This window comes from Eurosta solidaginis, chromosome 1, assembly GCF_040869045.1.
Source record: "Eurosta solidaginis isolate ZX-2024a chromosome 1, ASM4086904v1, whole genome shotgun sequence".
NCBI lineage: Eukaryota > Metazoa > Arthropoda > Insecta > Diptera > Tephritidae > Eurosta > Eurosta solidaginis.
In genome coordinates, this window is record NC_090319.1 from 32,471,017 (window position 1) to 32,491,759 (window position 20,743).

At 35.2% G+C, this 20,743-nt stretch overlaps 1 protein-coding gene across 11 annotated transcripts in view; it reads right to left on the reverse strand.

Annotated features, from left to right (window-relative positions):
• The window catches only part of wrd (well-rounded), a 197,715-nt gene that overhangs the window by 12,861 nt on the left and 164,111 nt on the right, over positions 1-20,743 (reverse strand). For 9 of the 11 annotated variants that reach the window (XM_067784969.1, XM_067784959.1, XM_067784948.1 and 6 more), the window contains 4 exons: positions 19,636-19,866; positions 16,476-16,868; positions 14,100-14,322; positions 3,521-3,820 (listed from right to left, as the gene is read on the reverse strand). In XM_067784969.1, the coding sequence (XP_067641070.1) occupies positions 3,677-3,820; positions 14,100-14,322; positions 16,476-16,868; positions 19,636-19,866 (991 nt within the window). In that variant the 3' untranslated portion in view covers positions 3,521-3,676. Of the gene's footprint in view, positions 1-3,520; positions 3,821-14,099; positions 14,323-16,475; positions 16,869-19,635; positions 19,867-20,743 lie in introns of those variants that run through there. The other 2 variants (XM_067784922.1, XM_067784912.1) reach the window with 1 other exon arrangement.

Consider the following 20,743-nt stretch of genomic DNA (forward strand, 5'->3'; position numbering starts at 1 on the left):
TGTTGTAAAGACACTCCCCGAAAGTTTTGGGGAGAGTTGTCGATGCTGATGGTCCTTTGCCGGATATAGATTCGGTGCGTTCCATAACAAGCACCATTAAGGTACTAAAAAATTAACAGGATTAGTCTGGTTTCATTGGGCCACTTGAGGGCAGTACGCTGCCACAACGTCCAAGAAAAGAAATAAATAATTTAAACCTTGTGGGATTTTTTTGGAGTAATTTCACAGAGTTTGTTTGGCATCACCTGCCGCAAAGTGTGCATGTTTGAAGCAATGTGTCTCAAAATCAAAGATCCACACAACGTGCTCATTTTTTTTTTTATTCTTTTTTGTTTTTGATTATTTTGCCTTTGAGACGTTATATGTTTTATTGAATATTTTAACCCAAAATCTCACACCCATGTCGACTAACTGGACACTTCGCATTTAAACGAAAAAAATTAATTAATTGATTAAAGAATCAGTCAAACAGCGCGTTATGAGATATATTAAAAATCTATCTTTTTCAAAACCTACTACTTTACTACTTACATTTCAATGCACAGTGCATTTTTTCGAAAAAAAAAATCAACATCGGAATAATATGTACTTCGCTGTTATTTATTAGTATATTCATCATAACAAAAAAAAAAAAAAAAATGCACTAAAATGATAAAGCATACATAAGACAACGTTTAGAATATTTATGCATAAAAAATTAATGATGTGATAATATCCCAAATGTTAGCACTACTGGGTATAAAAAAATGTGATTACTTGATATCTGTTGACTACGTTAAATACGCAATGATTTGGGTGGGTGGCTTGGAATCACGTCCTTTCCAACCCCCCACTCTTATCACCAGCTCCAGTAACTTGGGCGGGTGGCTTGGAATCACGTCCTTTCCAACCTCCCACACATCGCAGCCCTACTTGTTGTGTGTCAAATATACATCAGCTGCTCGAAATCATGTCCATTCCGACAGCACTAATAATCAATTCCCGTTGCTCGGCATCACAGTCCATCCCGACAACTGATTTAATAATTTATATATGTACATATTTTATAATATAATTTTGTTCAATTTGTATGCTTCTGTAATTTATCTGTAATTCGTACTATATTTAGTCCGATTAATTGTTAAATTTGTAGACCAATAAATAAATAAATAAATAATTTAACTCTGTTCCTTTAGCATATTTCAAAGTACATTTTTAAACGGCATAATAAATACATTCATACACACAGGAATATAATAGTTTCATGTTAAATAAAAAGCATATTACATATTTTGTATATTAAACCATATCAAAAAATGTTTTATGGCCACCTTAGGGTCAACGTATTTTTGTTTTAGGCCATATCTTCGGTTTTTGTAGGGCGTTTCTTTCGGGTACTTTAATTTATAAATAAAAAACTTGGAAATTTAGAAAATTTAGAATTTTGAAGTTTCTTTGCAAACGTTTTTGCTATGGGTTAAATAAGTTTTCGTCATACAATTCAATATTTTTGTTTTTAAATAATAGCTTCACGAAAAATTCGATATTTAAAGATTACAAATTTTTGAAATATTTCAAAAACATTTTTGAAACTTGTTTACATAGTTTTCGTTACACAACTCACTTAAGTTTTTATATTTTTTATTTAAAGTTTCTTAAAAATACAAAGAAAATTTAAAAATTTTTATGACGGTTTTTAAAGACATTTAAAATTTTCGAAATTTTTCGAAAACGTTTTTAAATTGGTTTACATAGCGCAGAAGAAAAGAAAGTCAAAAGAAAATTGGCATTGATTTCGATTAACTGACACCTTGGTACAACAAAGCGTTGGGTGGAACATATTAAGAAGAAGCAATCAGCTGATGGGATAACAACACCTGGTACTGAATTCGCCTTACCTGGTAGGCATCGCTGAGCGAACGAGACGTAGATGGCTTCATAATCAGTTCCTCAGAGTGTTATTTTGAAAGCTGTCGCTGCGATTTATATGGACATTTTCCAACTCTACAAGGAAGACCTTTTCAAAATCAAACCAAAAAAAATATTGCTTAACTCAAGCCGACAAAGCGAGTTCAACCCAATTCGCCGTGCAGAAAAAAAGAAAATTTGCATTGATTTTGATTAACTGACATTTTGCTGTACCACGGCGTTCCTTGGAAATTATCAAGAAGAAGCTATCAGTTGATGGGATAACACTACCTGTTACCGAATTCGCCTTGACTTAACTTTAATATACAAATCAAATATAGTAGTTAAAACTTGAGATTCGTTGTCTAAAAACAGTTTTTTAAACGGTTTTATTTAGGTTGACTTGACAGGCTCATAACACATACAAGAATAGAAATCGACCTATGAAAAAAAATCGCTGCTAGGTGGCGCAAAGATCGAGACATTCAAAAAAATCGTATTTGTGGTCCGATTTGGTCCATATTTGGAACACATAATACATACATGAATAGAAAGCGACCTATGATGTCCGATTTGGCTCATATTTTGAACAAATATTACATACAGTCCGGTAGAAGTGACATCAAAATATTTTGGGGTTGGAGGAGGGGCAAGCATACGTGGCGCAGATTCGAGTAAAGTCTTTGGAAGGATTATGTATTGAGGACTTAGATTATAACAAATTGTCAGGAAAGAGTTCTTGTAATAATGTGTCACTAAATGAACTAAATAGAATGAGAAATAATAGGCAATTAAATAAAGACTAAAAACTTGAAAATAAAATAATAAAAAAATGTTTAAGTTAAACGGTTTTATTGGAAACAATACTTACATGAAGAAATAATAATACGAAAAGCTATAAAATAATTGGATAGGTCCTAGGTACTAGTCATCACACTCCTCATCAATCTAGGGCGTTGATCAGATAATTAAATAAAAGCGTTGGACGCGCCAAATTTCTATTGATAGTCATATATAAGACCAACTGAACCTTAATCAGGTTATGCTACGCCTCACATTTTTAGAAATTTCATGCGCCCAACGCTTTTATTTAATTGTCTGACCAACGCCCTAGATTGATGAGGAGTGTGATGACTAGGACCTACATAATTATTTTCTAGCTTTTAGTATTATTATTATTTCACGTAAGTATTGTTTTCAATAAAACCGTTTAACTTAAAAATTTTTTCTAAATTATTTTATTTTATTTGCTTTCATTACTAAAGACCAGTTTCTGGCGTTAACGGTGGAACGTAACTTAATTGACAATAATCATTCAGTCGTCTATTAATTAAGCTCCGCTAAAAGTAAAGAGTTTACTACATATTCGCCTTATTATTATTTTTTTTTGTTTTGTGAATTTAATGCCCAGTTTTCCAGTACGAGTTTAAACTACAGTTAAAGTTGACTAGAGTTTAAACCTGCCACTTCGGCCGCTTAAGCTGAGATGCGCAGCAGAACTTTATGTTATCGAACAAAGTGGCAAGGTTAAACTCTAGTCAACTTTAACTATAGTTTAAACTCGCACAGAAAAACCGAGCCTAAGTGAATTTAAAATTTTATGAAATTTACAATAAATTGCAAAAACATATAATAATTAAATAATTACATTTTATTATTAGATACATACATATATTCATGCATATTAAATTATATATTTTAAGAATTATCAATAATATCCATAACGGATCTCAATTCGTGTGCTGCGATTATTTCTTATTTTTCCTTTATGATATTTAGTTTACTTCATTTAGTATTTGTTAACATCTGGTGGTGTCTTCAAGTAGTCATCTGGCCGTTTATGTTGGATTAGAGCACGTACGGTACCACTATCAGTGGGCAGATCCGATTTTCGGCGCAATAAAGGCTTATCTTTATTGCGATCACCGCGTATCTGAATTTGAATAAGGCAGTTTTTTGCAAGTTTTGTTTGTTATACATGTACATTAGGGTGGGTCGATTTTTATGGACGAAAGTTAACGGATATCGCGCCATCGATTTTTCGATAGGATTTGTTCTTTGTTTTTTTTTTCAAAAAACTGTTATCGACAACGTTTTTAGCTGACATTTTTGGGTCGGACAGGGTATACATGAAAAAAACCTTAAAAATCAAAGTCGAAAAAAAGTAAAAAAATGAAATTTCGCAGGCTCTAAAATTATTTTTTTGGGTATGCGTAGTGGAAGTTTTTTTCTGAGCCCAAATCCTATCGAAAAATCTATGGCGCGATATCGGTTAATAAATCGACCCAGTCTAATGCACATACTTACATATATGTACATACTAAATACTTATACATATTTATTTGAAATGTGTTTTTGTTACAAGTATGAATATGTGTATACTAGGGCTGTGAATATTTTGGTTATTTGAAATCCTGGATTTTGCACAAAACAAATAAATCTGAAGTGCCGACAAAATCTGAAAAAAGTCCAGACCCAGACATGAGCTTATACTCTTCGAAAAGTATATTCGGTTCGTTGAATCTGAATATCGAATTAGTTTTTTTCATTTTGCCTTTTTGTTTTCGAAATATTAGCCGTGTTTTTTTTTTACATGTATATACATTTACATTTGCGGGTAAAAAAAAACGCTATCACTTATGGCCCTATTACGGTTTACAACTCAACTCTCTTTCAGTTGAAATTTTGCAATTTGGTATTACAGATTACAACTCAACCTTTTAACAAAAAATATCAAAGGTGGTATAAAAAGACGCTTCCGACCTCGGTTTTTAGAATCCGAGAGCGAAAATTAAATATTTTATTTCTGTCAAAAGATATTAGGAAAAAATCGGCACAAGTTTTCATGTGGTTGTTGTATTTTGTCAGATTTCTTATAAATCGCGACCGAAGATGTCAACTTAGAAAGGTACGAGTATTCTGTGCAAAAAAAAAACTATGGATCGGGACCATTTTATGGGTATTTGTAAATATCTTTCGACAGAAATAAGATTTTTAATTCCCGCTTTCGGATTCTAAAAACGAAGGTTGAAACGCGTCTTTTGATAACACCTTTGATATTTTTTGATAAAAATTGTAAAACGTTACCCAAAAAAACAAATGGAAAGCGGGTAATTAAACCTTTTTAAAATAAATTTAAACAAACTTTTTGATCACCAATTTAGTATATATTTATAGAAAAACAAAGTTTCAACGAAGGATTACATTTAAAAACGTTTTGACCCTATGAAGCGAAATCCCGAAGTTGGACAAGGCAAGACTTAGTTCGGATGTAGTCAAAATAGGTGAAGTTATAAGAACGTGAGTCCCATCGATACTACCCACATTTTCGTCATTATAAAATAAATCTAAGTTAATATCCATTTTGCTATTAATGCAAATGCTTAAATGTCCGCCACAAATTGATCAGCTGTTCATTTATCTGTCATATCATCACCTTTTTAGGTTGGCAGCATCAATTCAATTTCAACTGAAATAAGCTGTAATTCGTAATACCAAACAGGATTGAGTTGTGTTCAAGTTCAGTTGTTTTAATTACAGTCCAACTAAGTTGAGTTGCACAATAGCGACATTAGATAATGTATATTGGAACGATTTTCCGTAATCCTTTGTCAAATTTGGTTTCGAGACAAACCGGTTTCGGCGTTGTGCCAACATCCATGTCGGTTTTCGTTCTCATTAGATAATGTTTATCAGACCCATCTAGCGATGGTGGTTAAATAACTAGCTAGAAAACGGGTTGTACCGAATAGCGGAGATACGCACCTCTGTTGGCCAGAGTGTATAACCTATAGCTGAATCGGTTGCGTCGAATAGTGGACACACACCATTTGTAGAGGTAAAACATAGAGGTAGTGTAGAGGTAAAACATAGACACATATTCAGTTACATCTAAGTAGAATGCGTATTGAAATTTAGGAGTACTAATTTTCTGCGCAGCAATTTCAGAAGTGTAGATAAAGTTTGACGCGCTTAAGGCCAAGCAGCACCATCTATATTTGAAAAAGGATGTTTATTAAAGGCAGCGTTGCCAAACTAAAGATAAGAAATTAACAAATTATCTGGCGCACAAATTGAACCAGACTTCTCTCTGGATTTATCTGGCTCAGGATCTTTGCGACGGGATGATTGCTATAGATATATCTATTTTTGTACTCTATGTTCTTCATTGCTGTAAACAAAAGCAATATGTGTAGCATACTTTCAGGCTGAATTTCATTCATTGGTTTGGAAATGTGTAGGAGATGGAGTAGTCGATATAGTTTTTTTTTAACGTAAATGTTTTATTTTACTATTATTATTATTATTATAAGGCGTTTTGGAGTTTTAGCGTAGCGAAAGATGAAATTTGGTGGCAGGTAGCCCTCTCCTCTTTATTTTATTAGTTTTATTTCGAACATGCATGATTTGCTGAACCCGACTACTTGCATTTCTTAAGTGTCTAACGTGCCTAAAAGTAGACTTCAAAGAAGAAATTTTTTATGGAGAAATTATGGAGGCGTAGTAGATATGACACAAAAACGCGTTTTTAGCACTTTCTGGTACAAATATCTCAAAAACCAGAACCAGTTAAAAAGTCTGACGACGGATACATATTTAACGTACGAAAGACCTTTAGAAAAGTATAGGCTCATATTTGGGTCTAAAATGTTTCGGCTTGTGTTAGCGAAAACAAATAAAATACAGTTTAGTTGTCTGGAGACGAAAAAGAATGAAGTATCCACCATCATAGTTAAAAATAATAAACCCGAACTCGAAATATAAATTTATAATTTAAATTGTATAGGCAAATCAAAGTTAGGCTAGAACTACGTTTACAGGAACTGCTGGTGTTAAATAAAAAAATATTCATATTGAACTTGCAGCCGTAGTATGTACATTAGGGGTGGGAATATTCCAATAAAAATTATTCGATCAATAAAGGCTTTTATACGTCATGTGTTCAGAATTCGAATAATATTTGTTCGAACTTTGTGTTTTATTATATTTGAATAATTTACCTCACTAGCCGAATATCTTATTATTCGAATACCTTTGCTATTCGAACGCCTTATGTTACTGTTCGAATCATGATTTTCAAAAAAAAACCCAACTATTACCACGATCATTGCTTACATGTATGTATGTACATTAGGGTGGGTCGATTTGTATGGACGAAAGTTAACCGATATCGCGCCATCGATTTTTCGATAGGATTTCGGTTCAGGAAAAAAAAGTTCCACTACGCATAAAATAAATATAGAGCCTGCGAAATTTCATTTTTTTTTTTTTACTTTTTTCGACTTTGATTTTTAAGGTTTTTTTTCATGTCCTACTAAAAAAAAATTTTCATTTGATTGTAAAATTTTCATGTACCCTGTCCGACCTAAAAAAGTCCGCTAACAACGTTGGCGATAACAGTTATTGAAAAAAAAATAAATATTTTTTGGGTTGTGGGGAGTGTTTTGGTCGAAAAATTGACCGTTTCGCCATTTTTTTTTCGCAAGCTCGAAAATTATTTTTTTGGGTGTGCTTAGTGGAATCCTATCGAAAAATCTATGGCGCGATATCGGTTAATAAATCGACCCAGTCTAATGTACATACTTACATACATATACATACGAAATACACATAGATATTTATTTGAAATGTGTTTTTGTTACAAGTATGAATATATTTTTCGACTTTGATTTTTAAGGTTTTTTTCATGACCTACTAAAAAATTTTCATATGTATACCATGTCCGACCCAAAAATGTCCGCTAAATATTTTTTTATATATTTTTTTCAAGAAACTGTTATGTCAACGTTTTTCGCGGACATTTTTGGGTCGGACAGGGTATACATGAAAATTTTGCAATCAAATGAAAATTTTTTAATAGGTCATGAAAAAAACCTTTCGCAGGCTCGAAAATTATTTTTTTGGGTATGCGTAGTGGAACTTTTTTTTCTCCTGAGCCAAAATACTACCGATAAATCGATGGCGCGATATCGGTTAATAAATCGACCCAGTCTAATGTACATACACACGCAAGGTATTCTTCTGCAAATCATTAGATATTTGAATAGTAAGCTATTATTCGGATTATTTGAACGGTATTATTCGTTCGTGTTTATTCGAAAATAAGCCCATTACTTATGTACATATATATATGTATGTATACTATGTGTAAATGAGTTTACTTATCACAAATATAATATCTGTATGACGTATTATGTATTTGTATGTATGTATGTATGTTTTTAGTCTAATGAACCATTTGTAATTATAATCAGTTAGAGGAAAGTTATGTACACAACTATATGTATGTATGTATGTAGTTTGTTCAAAATGTATTCTATTTTTAAGTACGTAGAAGCAAAGAGGATAAATATAATAAGAGCCACCAGTCTGCTACGAGTGGCGAATAACTCGAAAACCCCACGAAAATGTATATAAGACATTTTATGCACATTTCGCCCAAAAAAAACCAGCGCCTACCACGAAGAAAACATTTAGCAAATGGCTACAAGTAACGAGCGACGTCCCTTATTATATTTATCCTCTTTGATAGAAGTGTGAATTCGAACAGCCAAAAATACATGTCATGTATTGATTTATATAGATTATATGTATGTATATGCCTGTGGGAATAATCAAATAACCGATCATGGTAATAACTTATAACTTGATTACTCAAATAATCAGAGATTATAAATAAGACTAAATTATTCTAATAAGTAGAGCGTAATAAATAAATCGAATAAGCCATTTAATCAAAATTAATGACTTAATTAAATAGGATGCTAAACATTTAATCGAGCTTGCCAATTAATCAAAACTTGACTACTCAAATAATCAGAGTTTAATGCCTATTAATAAAAAATTATGATTTTATAAATCATACAATAATTATTTTTCAATATGATTAACTTTCGATAATTTTTATATTTTTTCATTTAATTAGATAGTTTTTTATCCAAAGGCCGCTTCGTGGCAAAGTAAATCAGAATTCCTTTTTAGGGTTAACTGGCGCCAAACTGTGTTCTTGATTGAATGTCCTTTGTGTTGCAAGATAAGCTAACGGTGACGTAAAGTAGATCTATTTATAGCTTCCCAGTATACTGTAATAACCAGGGACCGAGATGAACTTAGTCTTAAAATAATTTGACACAAGTGCGAAGGAACGTCAGGCAATCTCAACGCAAACCCAATAGCACCACAGTTGAACTCATAGCTTCAGGTCAGGCTATTTTTATATGCTAAACTCTCTACCATGGTAGCACTGAATAGCATTATATCAACTGCAACCGCGCCGACTTCCACTTGGAAGACGCTACAGTTATCCGGAGCTCGTGATCATTGACTGGTGCACCAGCAATTGACCTGATTACATTCATGACAGCGGCTAGAAGGCGACATCTGTGAAATTATGTTTACACATTATGGGGGTCCTTATTTTCGGTGGGATAATCAACCACGAATACTGCTATCATCAAACTAAACCTTATTCTATTTTCGCGGATACCATTGTTCGCCTCGTAGAGTGCGTTTCATCAGACCAGCACTACATGGAAGAATATCAGCCAGTAAAGCCAATGCGCAACCTTTGGCGTGAGGGCATGAATCTTGCATTAGTATAAGGCAACAGATATCTTCCTGGTACTATTCACAATATTGAGTTTCCAAGAGAGCTTCCTGTACCTTTCGATGTCTAGAAAAGTACATAGTGCAAATTTTATATGCTTCACAATTGAATGGAATGCCGTTTATGTTGCCATGCCCTTACAGGCTAGGCTGCGCTGCCATCAGTAATCCCCATGAAATCCTATTAAAACAACCGCTTAAACACTTGAGATGAAACAAAGAGCGACTTATTGGCGTGAAATTCTTAGATGATACGTTGTTGTTGTGTTAACAGTGCTTTTGCCCATTCTAACGGGAGTGCAAGTAAACTAGCAGTTTCAACAGGGTTAGACCATAGAGGCGTAGCTTTCACATTTCAATTGAAGTACTATTGTAGTATTGCTATGCATTTCGTGGAAGCCATGCTGGTGGGAGGCTAAAAGAAGATTCGCAGTAAAATGAGGGAGCAGGACGGTTTGCAAAGTTCGATACTGGCGAAAGGAGTGATATCGATCGATAGGATTCACCTTCGTTAGCTGATTTTCCAGGCTTTAGTAGTGGAATTATCCTTGCCGATTTCCATTGTTGTGGAATGAGAAAGAAAGATTTCAACGACAAGTTGAAAATGTGCGTCGTTTCGCTTACGTCCTCACTGCCAATGTACTTAAACATTGGCATGGCCATACCGTCTGGGGATATTGCTAGGCCTTTAACCTCTGTGCGGGTGATGATAATAGGCGGCACGTCCAATCACCATTATATATTATTTCTAATTGCTGTTTTTATGTACGGGTCCCTTTTTCGATCTTATTTGGAATCCAAATCTATAAAGTTTTGGTTGTAAAGATGGAGATTCGGGCTATTAGCGAGCTTTGGGCAATTTGGGTCGTAGTGCTTTTGTTTAGCTATATTTTATTAAAATAATTTGTTAAAAATAAACGATGGTGAGCACACAAAGAAATCTATTTGTACTATGACACTATTGTGAATATTTGCACTGCATTACCGGCAGTTGCTACCATACGCCCGATGGCAGCGCAAGCTGTTAGTTTTAATTGATTGATAGAACAGCTGATTTCTGTTGATATTTGATATGCGACTTTTATATTCGTTGCGCAAGATGCGCACGGGTCCGGCTCGTTAACTCAATAACTTCAATAAATTTCAAACGATAATAATGAATTTTAAATGAACTTGAAATCATTTGATATACCCAGCGACTAAAGGCTACATAAGAACTATATGTGCAAATAGATTCCTTTAATAATTCACTAATTAAGTATGTAAATAACGACGTATATAGAACATATCTACACCACCAATCAAAGTTAGTTTATATGAGTTTCAATTTAATAAGATTTTGTATGATGTATATGAAGCAGAGATCGCAAATAACAGTTCCCGATACCGATATTTTCTATTAAAACAGTTATTTAACGAATACTCTTTATGCAAAATCGGTTATATACATACATACGTACATGTTAGCTTACATAGCTTCTGTAAACTAATAACATACCCGTGAACTATTTATGTACTTGCGCAAATACGGCATTTATTTTTTTATGCGTAAATAATAAAAAAGGAAAGGAAAGAAAATAAAATAAAAGGAAGAGCAAAAAGGAAGGGAAAGGAAAGGATGACAACCGTTGTCGACGAGTTATTGCTTTGTTATCGACGGTTCATGATTATTTTGGATGAGATATCGATATCCGTTTGTTATGGGTCTGATATCGGTTTGCTACCGGCGAGCTATAGACGAGTTAGCCATTTGTTATCGAGAAGTTATACAATTTTTATCGATAGCAAACGCTATCGAGGACTTAATATCGAAAATGTATCGAAAAATATCGATATGTTTAGGAAAAGTTATCGATTTGTTATTGAAATATTTAATTTGTTATCGAAAAAAATTTGCAAACAAATCGATATTTTTTTCGATGTTTTTTTGATAAAAAGCGGCAGCTTTTCGATAAAAATAATTTTTCGAAAAGTGTTGTTATCGATAACAAGTCTGATATTAAGGCCCAGTTTTTCAGTAGTTGGTTAAGTTAAGCTTAAAATATGTTTGCTTAAACTTTAGTCAAATTTAAACCCCAGTTAAACTACTCAGCAGTCACAGTTTACGGCCGCCGCCTTTGGGGTTGACTTTTTTGTCCGGCAACACTGGTTTTTTTAGTATCCAGATAATTTGTAGATACGGCAACAGCTGGATTTTTTTTTACCCAACAAACATGAATAAAAATTCTCCAGCGAAATATATATCAAGTTATATTTCATTCTCCAATCACTACCAAGATATATTTTGTAAAATTGAGAGTTTTCGAGTTGATCTCCAACGTCATTAATATTTACCAATTATTATCCAACTCTCGAGAGATTTTGAGAAATGTAGTTCTCAAATGAATATTCAGCACATTTCTCCAGTTGATATCGTATCGTACACTGGATACCGAGTTGATGTGGAGTTGAAAAAAAATCTCCAAGGTATTACCACTAAAACCAACAGCTGTTTGATAGCAGTAATGAAGCGTAATTAATCAAAAATAAATTATATATATTATACCTTTCATGAACATGAAATGGTATATTAACTTTGGTCCGATGTTTGTAACGTTGAGAAATATAGAAGATAGACTCACCATTAAGTATACAGAATTGATCAGGGCGACGAACTGAGTTTATATAGCCATGTCCGTCCGTCTGTCTGTTTGAACGCAAACTAGTCCCTCAAATTATGAGATATCTCAATGAAATTTGGCACAAGGATGTATTTTTGTATTATATTAGACATTTGTCGGATCCGGTAGGATCGGACCACTATAACATATATCTCCCATACAACCGATTATTCAGATAGAAAGATTTTTGGCCATTTCTCCCTTAATTTAGAAAGTGTAACGTGAAACTCGGTGATATGTATTTTAATATATCATAGAAGATTTTCTGAAAAAATCACTTTGATCGGAGCTATATATAATATATATCCCAAACAACCGATCGTTCAGATAGAAAGATTTTTAGCCATTTCTCCCTTAATTTCCAATATAAAAACGTTAAACTTGGTGATATTTATTCTAATATATCATTGAAGATTTCCTGTAAAAATCATTTCGATCGGAGCCATATATAATATATATCCCATACGAAGACAGTCCCGTCCTTACTTGTTTATTTTATTTTCGTGAAAACACTGTAGTATGGAATTTTACATTTGAGTCCAGTTAGAGAACCACAAGTTGTTAATTAAATTTTTTCAACTTAAGTAATAGTATTTTTCGCTTTATAAAAAATTCCCTCTTTTGCTGAGTACGCTATGATTCGCGTGTTGAGCCACTGTTTCGAAACAACTCTTGGGATTTTAGAAGTATGCCTTAACAAGCCCAAATGCTTGTTGGGTATATTCGACGCCATTTCAAACAAACGCAAATAACTGATAGGTTAACTAGCTTGATCGGTCGCTTAAGCTCCGCTTAAACTTCAGTTAAAGTGGACTGAAAAACTGCAGAATAAGTTTAAGCGTATTTTAACTGACAAACTAAGTTGAACTTGTAATGAAAAAGCGGGCCTAAGAAATAAAAAGAGCAGGGTATTTCAATAGGGTATAGGGTAGAAAGTACACTGAAAGAAAAAGACTGGTAAAATCAACCAAAATACGGGTCAATTCAGCCGAAATTTCTGTCAATTTTTATCCATCGCAACAAGATGTTGAATTAACTGCGCACAATTCGTTGATTCGTATTTGACCGTTTTAGTAGTCAAATAAACAAATAAAGTTGTTTCATTATACTTCACATATAGTTTTGTTAAATTAACAATTATTACTGTCGCTCTAAGAATACCAATCAAAACGGTTAATATGAAAGGGATTTCTGTTCCTTTGAAATTACAAGTGCAAACTGTTAAATTAACAGAGTATATTATTTTCTCATACATTAACTGCTGTTCGCTGTTGAAATTACCAGTCAGATCAGTTGTGTTAACAGAAAAATCAGTTAGATTGATTAGGAATCTGTCAATTTTACAGAATTTTGTTAACTTAATTGTGACAATTTCTCTTTGTTGAAATTACTACACTAATTTGTTCTTGACTAAGAACTCGGTCGAACTAACCATAATTCGATAAATTTCACTGAATCTCCGTTAAGTCAAGAATAACAGATCCAATTTCTTGATTTTACTAGCACCATTTCTTTCAGTGTAGTCCAGTCAAAATTAGCAAACTAACCGCTAATATTCTAGCTAATTTGACAATAAGCTAAAATACATATGAGGAGTAAACGAAAAATGAGACACACCCACAAATTACACTACAAAATTAACATCTCTCGTACTTTGTATGCGTTTGAAATATAATGAATGAACAGCGAAATTGTGAATAGCCAATTTTATAATAATAAGAAAATGTATTATTCGAAAAAACAATAACACTACACACTACTTAGGTGCAAATAAGATAAATAACTACAATTATGTGTATGCATAACATAAATTTATATTAATTACTTGCATTGTGCAAATGAATGTGAAAATTATTTAGAAAGGAAACCAAATAAAAAACAATATAAAACCTCTAACACCTTTTAATTTATTAAACTTATTTGTTTTCATGTATGCCTGAAGCTTACCTCTCTAGTTTCCTGTGCTGCTTGTTGTTGTGGTTGTCTATTATCTTGTTCCAATTTGTCATAAGTTAGATCACAATTCTCATTTTCTTCAAACTCATTTTGACTACTTGAAATACTTAAATTATCCATTTGACCACATAATTTTGGCCATTCGGGATTAGTTTTGGCCAAAGATTCAACTTGCATCCAAAGCTCTTCACGTTGTGACATTTTTTCACGTTCCCTGTGTTATATAAGGGATTGAATAAAAAATAAAAAAAAGTTATTCATGAAAAGAAGCAGTGAGTAATAAAAAGACTTTCAAAAAATAGAAATATGTAGGTGCTCACTTATTCTTCGCGACTCCACTCTCAAACTTGCTCTCTGGGAGCACAACTTACTGAATGCAGGAGCAGTGGGAGTATGTCTCTAAAGCACTTCGCACCGCCTCTTAGGGGGAAAAATTGTTTACCGGCGACCACGAAAAAACAACTGGTGCGATGAAGAATGCCGCGTTGCAACCGAAAGAAAGGACGCTGCGTACGAGCTACCGCTTGAAAAAAGAAGCAAGACGCCTTTGCAGAAAGAAAGAAGTAAGGACGGCACTATGCCGAAGGCCTTTGATGAATGGAGCTGAACAATAATATGATAAAATTTTTTCCCAGCCCACACAATGTGTGCCGTATATGTCAGCACCCTGTGAAATTCGAAGCTTCTAGCTATTTAAATCAGGAAGAAATGACGAAAACCCTCTAATCTGAATCTTGTGAAGTATTTTCAAAGTAGTCTAATAAAGACCATTTTGCATTATTGAATATTGGAGTTATTTTATTCAACAGATTAGCGATACGAACGTTAGCAGAAGTTTGCAAATAAGCGGAATTTCCCTAAATTCGTTACAATATGCTATAATCTCGGTTCCGACAAATGTCTAATCGGACACCCAAATATACGTGCTCAACAAATTTCACCTAGATATCTCTATATATATCTATTGTTAAAACAGACAGGCGGACATGGCTAAATCAACTAAGGTTGTCATACTAATCATTTCGGATTCTTATTGGTCGGTATATTTCTTCTCCCTTTAAGGACTTACAATTTTGAGAGTCGTGCCAAACTGAATACATCATTTTCATGAATGGTATAAAAAGCAAAGGCAGAGAGGCGTAAGTGCGTTGAGCTTAAGCATTAGGAATACCGCCCCAAAATTTTACCAAAAACTTCGGCGACGGACAGAAGGTTTTAAGCTCGGGCCAAACTCATGTCAAAACGAAAACGGCGATCTGACAACCGATGTACAGAGGGTGCTTAGATTATGGAGGGAATACTTCTCTGTGCTCCTAAATGGGGAGAGCTATGAATGGAGATGATGAACCCGAGACCTCAATCGATGGTGATGGAATAAATTTACCAGATTGAAAAGCAACAAGTAAGTGGGCGCTAACGGCTTACCTGCGGAACAATTTAAATTACTAGAGTAACCTTATATCATCGGCCTAAGCAACTGCAAAAACAATGAAGTACCTGCTGATGATTGGGCTAGTACCTCAGTGATGCTTGTTACCGGAGCGTACAGGATCTATATCCGGAAAGCGACCATCAACATCGATAACACTCCCCAAAACCTTCGGGGAGTGTCTTTATCGTTAATACAACAACAACAAAGACTTCGTTTACTTGGAAACCAGCATAACACAAACAACTTTGGAATCCAGCGAAGAATCACTCCTGCCAACAACTGCTACTTTGGACTGAGAAGGCAATTGAAAAGTAAAGTCCTCTCTCGGCTAAATGAAAATCATGCTCTACAAGTTAGTTATCGTACCCGTCCTGCTATATAGTACAGAAACACTACAATATCAGATGAGGCGGCTCTGGGCGTGTTCGAGATAAAAAGTTCTTCGAAAGATTTACGGACATCTAAGCGTTGGAGACGGCAAGTACCGAAGAAAATTTAATGATGAGCTGTACAAGCTTTACGTAGACTCAATATAGTCCAGCGAATTGACACGCAGCGGCTACACTGGGTAGGCCATATTGTGCGAATGATGCTCCGGTTAAGAAAGTGTTTTATCGGCACGCGCCGATGCAAGCAGAGGAAGAGGCCGGCCCCCACTCAGCCGGAAGGATCAGGTGGTAAATGATTAAAATTCCTTTGGTGTTACCAATTGCCTTTAAAGGGGTAAGCGCCATTTAAGGAAGTAAGCAAGTGGCATTATTTATTGATGGGACAGCAGTTGGCAAACGAAAAAATTGGCCAACATGATAGCAAATAAAATTTAAGTGTCAAATTTGTCAAACCGTTTTCATTGATATGATCAAGTTTGTGGTCAAATTTGACCTAGTAAAAACCAAGCATTAGGCTAGTTTAATTAAAAAAAAATTTACACTCACATTTGTTTCTCCTGACGATAATTTCGACTACATTCATCAAAAAGACGCTGATTCATCTCCATAAACAATTTAAGCGCATTATAAATCAGTCCATGTATCGTTTTATTCCAATGCGTTTTTGAATTTCGATTCAATGCCGGAAACATAATTGGCAAAATCACTTGCGAATTATCAGCAATCAACGACATTATATATTCATTATTCCAATAATATAGCGCACGTTCGGCCACTTGGAAATGTGGTGATGATACACATTTGGCGATTTGCCGAAATAATGGTTCCATAACTTTTTGAAACTCTGCGGGTTCAATAACATCGAGCAACTCCTCCAATTCATTTAGAAACATCACTTCTTTGGGACTATGTGTTTTGGGCCAAAATTTTAAGAGGCTCCTTTAAAGAAAATTTAATTTTTAAAAAAGTGTTATCGACAAAATTATTTACAAAAAAAAAAAAAAAAAACACTTCTAGCACGTTTTCGATAGTTTGCCTAAAAATAATTGTGATAATTACAGTTTCGTCTTATCTAGGCTGTTTTCTGTTCCGTCTACTAACGCCAGTACTCTAAACACTCAACTAATTTTCTTTCCTCGGTTTGGTGAAGAAAACATATTTTTGTTATTTACGATAAAATTTTGGTTTCCTTCAATGTCCGAAAGCCCGAAGTTTGTAGGCATCTTTCGTCGGCTTGACAGTAGATGAGCTCTTTTAGCAATAGCTTGCATGCGGCAAGGGACATACCTAAGCGTTCTTGGTCAGGAAGAATCTGCCTGGTCGTACCCTGTCGAGCGAATTCGTCTGCAAATGCAGTTTTCCACGATATCCTGTGCCCCGGGACCTATCTGAAGGAGGATGTATATGGAAATGCTCTCGTTAACAGCAGTAACTATTCGACTCCGACCAATCATCCCTACTGAGAATGTTTTTCGCAATTTTTTGCACTGATCGCTGTGCTAGGAGGAAGAAAATTGTTCTGCTGTTCCAATTAAACAACTCTCTAAAACGCAGGGCTGAAGTTGGCGCTATTCGATAACCAGCTAGATGCAGCAGAAAGGATATCAAGAATGTTCTGAAGAGCTTCGCTAGATGTTGTTCTTAGAGCTCCACTTATGCTGATTATATTAGGTTCGGCGGCTTGCTCAAGGCTGGCTACTGTACGACTATCCCATGCAGTAGTATGTATGGGTCGTATAATCGCGGTATAAATCCACCTGCATACATTGTGGATGAGTCCCCGTTTTTCGTCAATTACGTTTTCTTTTGGCGCTGAATGACGTTGACCTTCTTATCTAAGCTTTGGTAATTCGTAAGGGCGCATAGCTTTTTTATAATTTTATTATTTCTTATTTTAGTAACCGTATGTTATTTTATATCTTTATGTTATTCGTTTGTTCTTATTCCCCTGAGGATGCCAAGGAGCTTGGCGAAACGTCGGGTTTATAAGTGAAGTTTAATCTTGCACTGTTTAATATCTCACCATATAAGCCTATAATAATTTTGAATCTTATAAAAGAATGTTTAAGGAAACTTGCCTCTGTTAGCAATGCTAGGTTAGGTTAGGTTGAATCCATGAGGACCTCACATAGACTGATTGAGTCCGTAGTGTTACCAGAAGTTTGTTTTAACGACCAAACTGAAAAACCCTATCAAAAACCAGGACCTATGTGATAAAATAACTCCGTTCTCTTGTCAAATACTAAAAGCTTCCTAGAACTTAAGCCACTTGCTGCTTCTAGATCTGACAGCTGTATCACTCTTAATAGCTAGAGTTTTAGCCTGGCAAGTACAGGGCATGAATACAGAACGTGCTCGATCGTTTTCTCCTCCAACCCGTACTTCCTACATCTGCTATCACTGACCAAGCCTAATTTAAAGGCATGTGACGCCAGAAGAAAGTGTCCAGTCATAATATCCGTCATGAGTCTACAGTCCTCTCTTTTTAATGATAGAAGCAACTTTGTTAGTCTAAGGTTGTAAGACCTACACATAATCTTCGACACTTTACAGCCCCGCGCTTAAACCCACGCTTTTCCCGCTTGGTCGACCATGTGCACCTCTCGCCTTCGCTTAATCTCGCCCAGTCTAATTGGGACGTCTACGGAGCAAGCTTCAAGGGATGCGCCATTTTTAGCTAGTTCATCCGCTTTTTCATTCCCATATATTCCCATATGCCCTGGGACCCAATATACATGTATGTTTCTCCCTGTCCCGATTCTCTCCAGAGACTGCTCCCACACTAACACGCATTTAGATGCTGTGCTATGCGATATTATCGCCTTAATTGCTGCTTGACTGTCATATAAAAGTTAACACGGTTGCAGCTTAAGCTATTCTCTTCCAGGGTTTCTACTGCTTTGGTTACGGCTAATATTTCCGCTTGAAAAATGCTACAGTAATCCGTAAGCCGATCAGCTTATTTCCGGATCAGCACAGTTTACCGCAGACCCTACTCCTTCCACTACTTTGGAACCATCTGTGTACACATGTATCGCCTCGTCCGCCATTTGCGCACCCTTGCGCCAACCGTCCACCTCTATTGTGGCCTTAAGATCTCCTGCCCTAAGCAAATACTAAATCATAGGCATACGCCACAATCTTCCCGCTCCACACCTCTTTTAGTAAGGATTTTTACCGTTAGGTATACCCCTTGCGGCAAAGCGTATTATGTCAACCTACCCCAGTGAGTAGGTGATCAATCAGTCCCACTAGGGGCCTTCTTATATCCAGATTTGTAAGAGCAATGTTGACGGCATATGGACTTTATTGTTGAATGCTCCTTCAACGTTCAAGAAGGCGATAAGACAATAATTCTTTTCGAACAAGGATGTTTCAATTGTAGTGCCTAGGTTGTGCAACGCAGTCTCCGTAGATTTACCTTTGGTGTATGCGTAGCCGGATATGAGGTTGTTGTCAATAGTAGTAGTGAGGAAGTTGCTAATTATTCTTATTAGAGTCTGGAGTACGAAGGACGAAATACTGAATATGTTAAAATTTAAAATAAAATTTGTTAATAAAATACTCAGTAAGTGTTAACTTTAGCACTAAATTTCGTTTTTAACCTAAATAATAATGACGTGGCGCATTCACTTTGGTGGAGATTCGATTAGCGTGTTAGGAGTATTTTTTTTTTCTACAAATTGTTTTTTTTTTTTTTTCAAACCTTATGACTGGTTCTGAAAGGCTTGGATCTTTTTCCAAAAATTGTACAACACAATATGTTAGTTGTGGATGGTAGACAGACAGACTTTTCGCTTTGTGCAATGGTAAAAGTACTTTTAACAAAAATTGTTTGTGCTCCTCCTTTAAAGGCAATGCGAAACCATTAATAATACTACCGAGAATTTCTAAAAGTTCAGCAATGCCATTATGGTGCTCGGTTTCATATATGAAACTGAAAAGAAAATAAAATTGATTAATTTGTTTACACATTAATTGCACACACTGTGCCACATTAGCAGTCATTATAAAGAGATTAATGGTTTTCAACTTTGTACGTACTCTTAAATCTTTTCATGTTTTAAGCGTAAAGTTCCTTAGAGTTGCAATCGATTGAAGTGGCAGATCTCCACTATAATTGCAGTTACGAGGGTTGCTATTTATATCTTGAGCCTAATAATGAAAAGACAGTAATTTATTATCGAAAATGGCTTTATTGTTTTTCGAAGTATTCTCCATGATAGTCAATACACTTTTGCGTGCGTTCAAACCAATTTTCGTAGCACTTTTTCCACTCCGATTGAGGTATCTCTTAAACATGGTTTTTGAGTGCATCAACGGCTTCTTCAGGCGCCGAAAAAAAAGAAGTACGTTGGCCACGCAATTTATTCTTGATTTGCGGAAGTCATTTGGCGCCAAATCAGGGCTGTACGGAGGGTGGGTGACTCATTAATTCGACGTTTTGGCCAGTCAAATAGACGGTTGTTTCAGGCGATGTGTGAGAGCTGGCATTGTTATGATGAAGAATGATCCTTCGTTGCCGTTTCTTCTTCCGTATTTCACTAAGCACTACTGGCAAACAAATTGTTGTGTACCATTCGGAATTCACCGTTCTTCGTTGCTCTAATGGCACGGTATCTACATGTCCAGTTATTCCGAAGAAACAGGCGATCATTTGCTTCGAAGAGCTTCGCGCACGAATCACTTTTGTCGGATTTGGCTCATATTGGAAGACCCATTCAGTGGATTGCTGTTTTGTTTCGGGCTCATACCCATAGATCCAAGATTCGTCACCTGTGTAGATGTTATATACAGGTTTTGATGCACCGCGA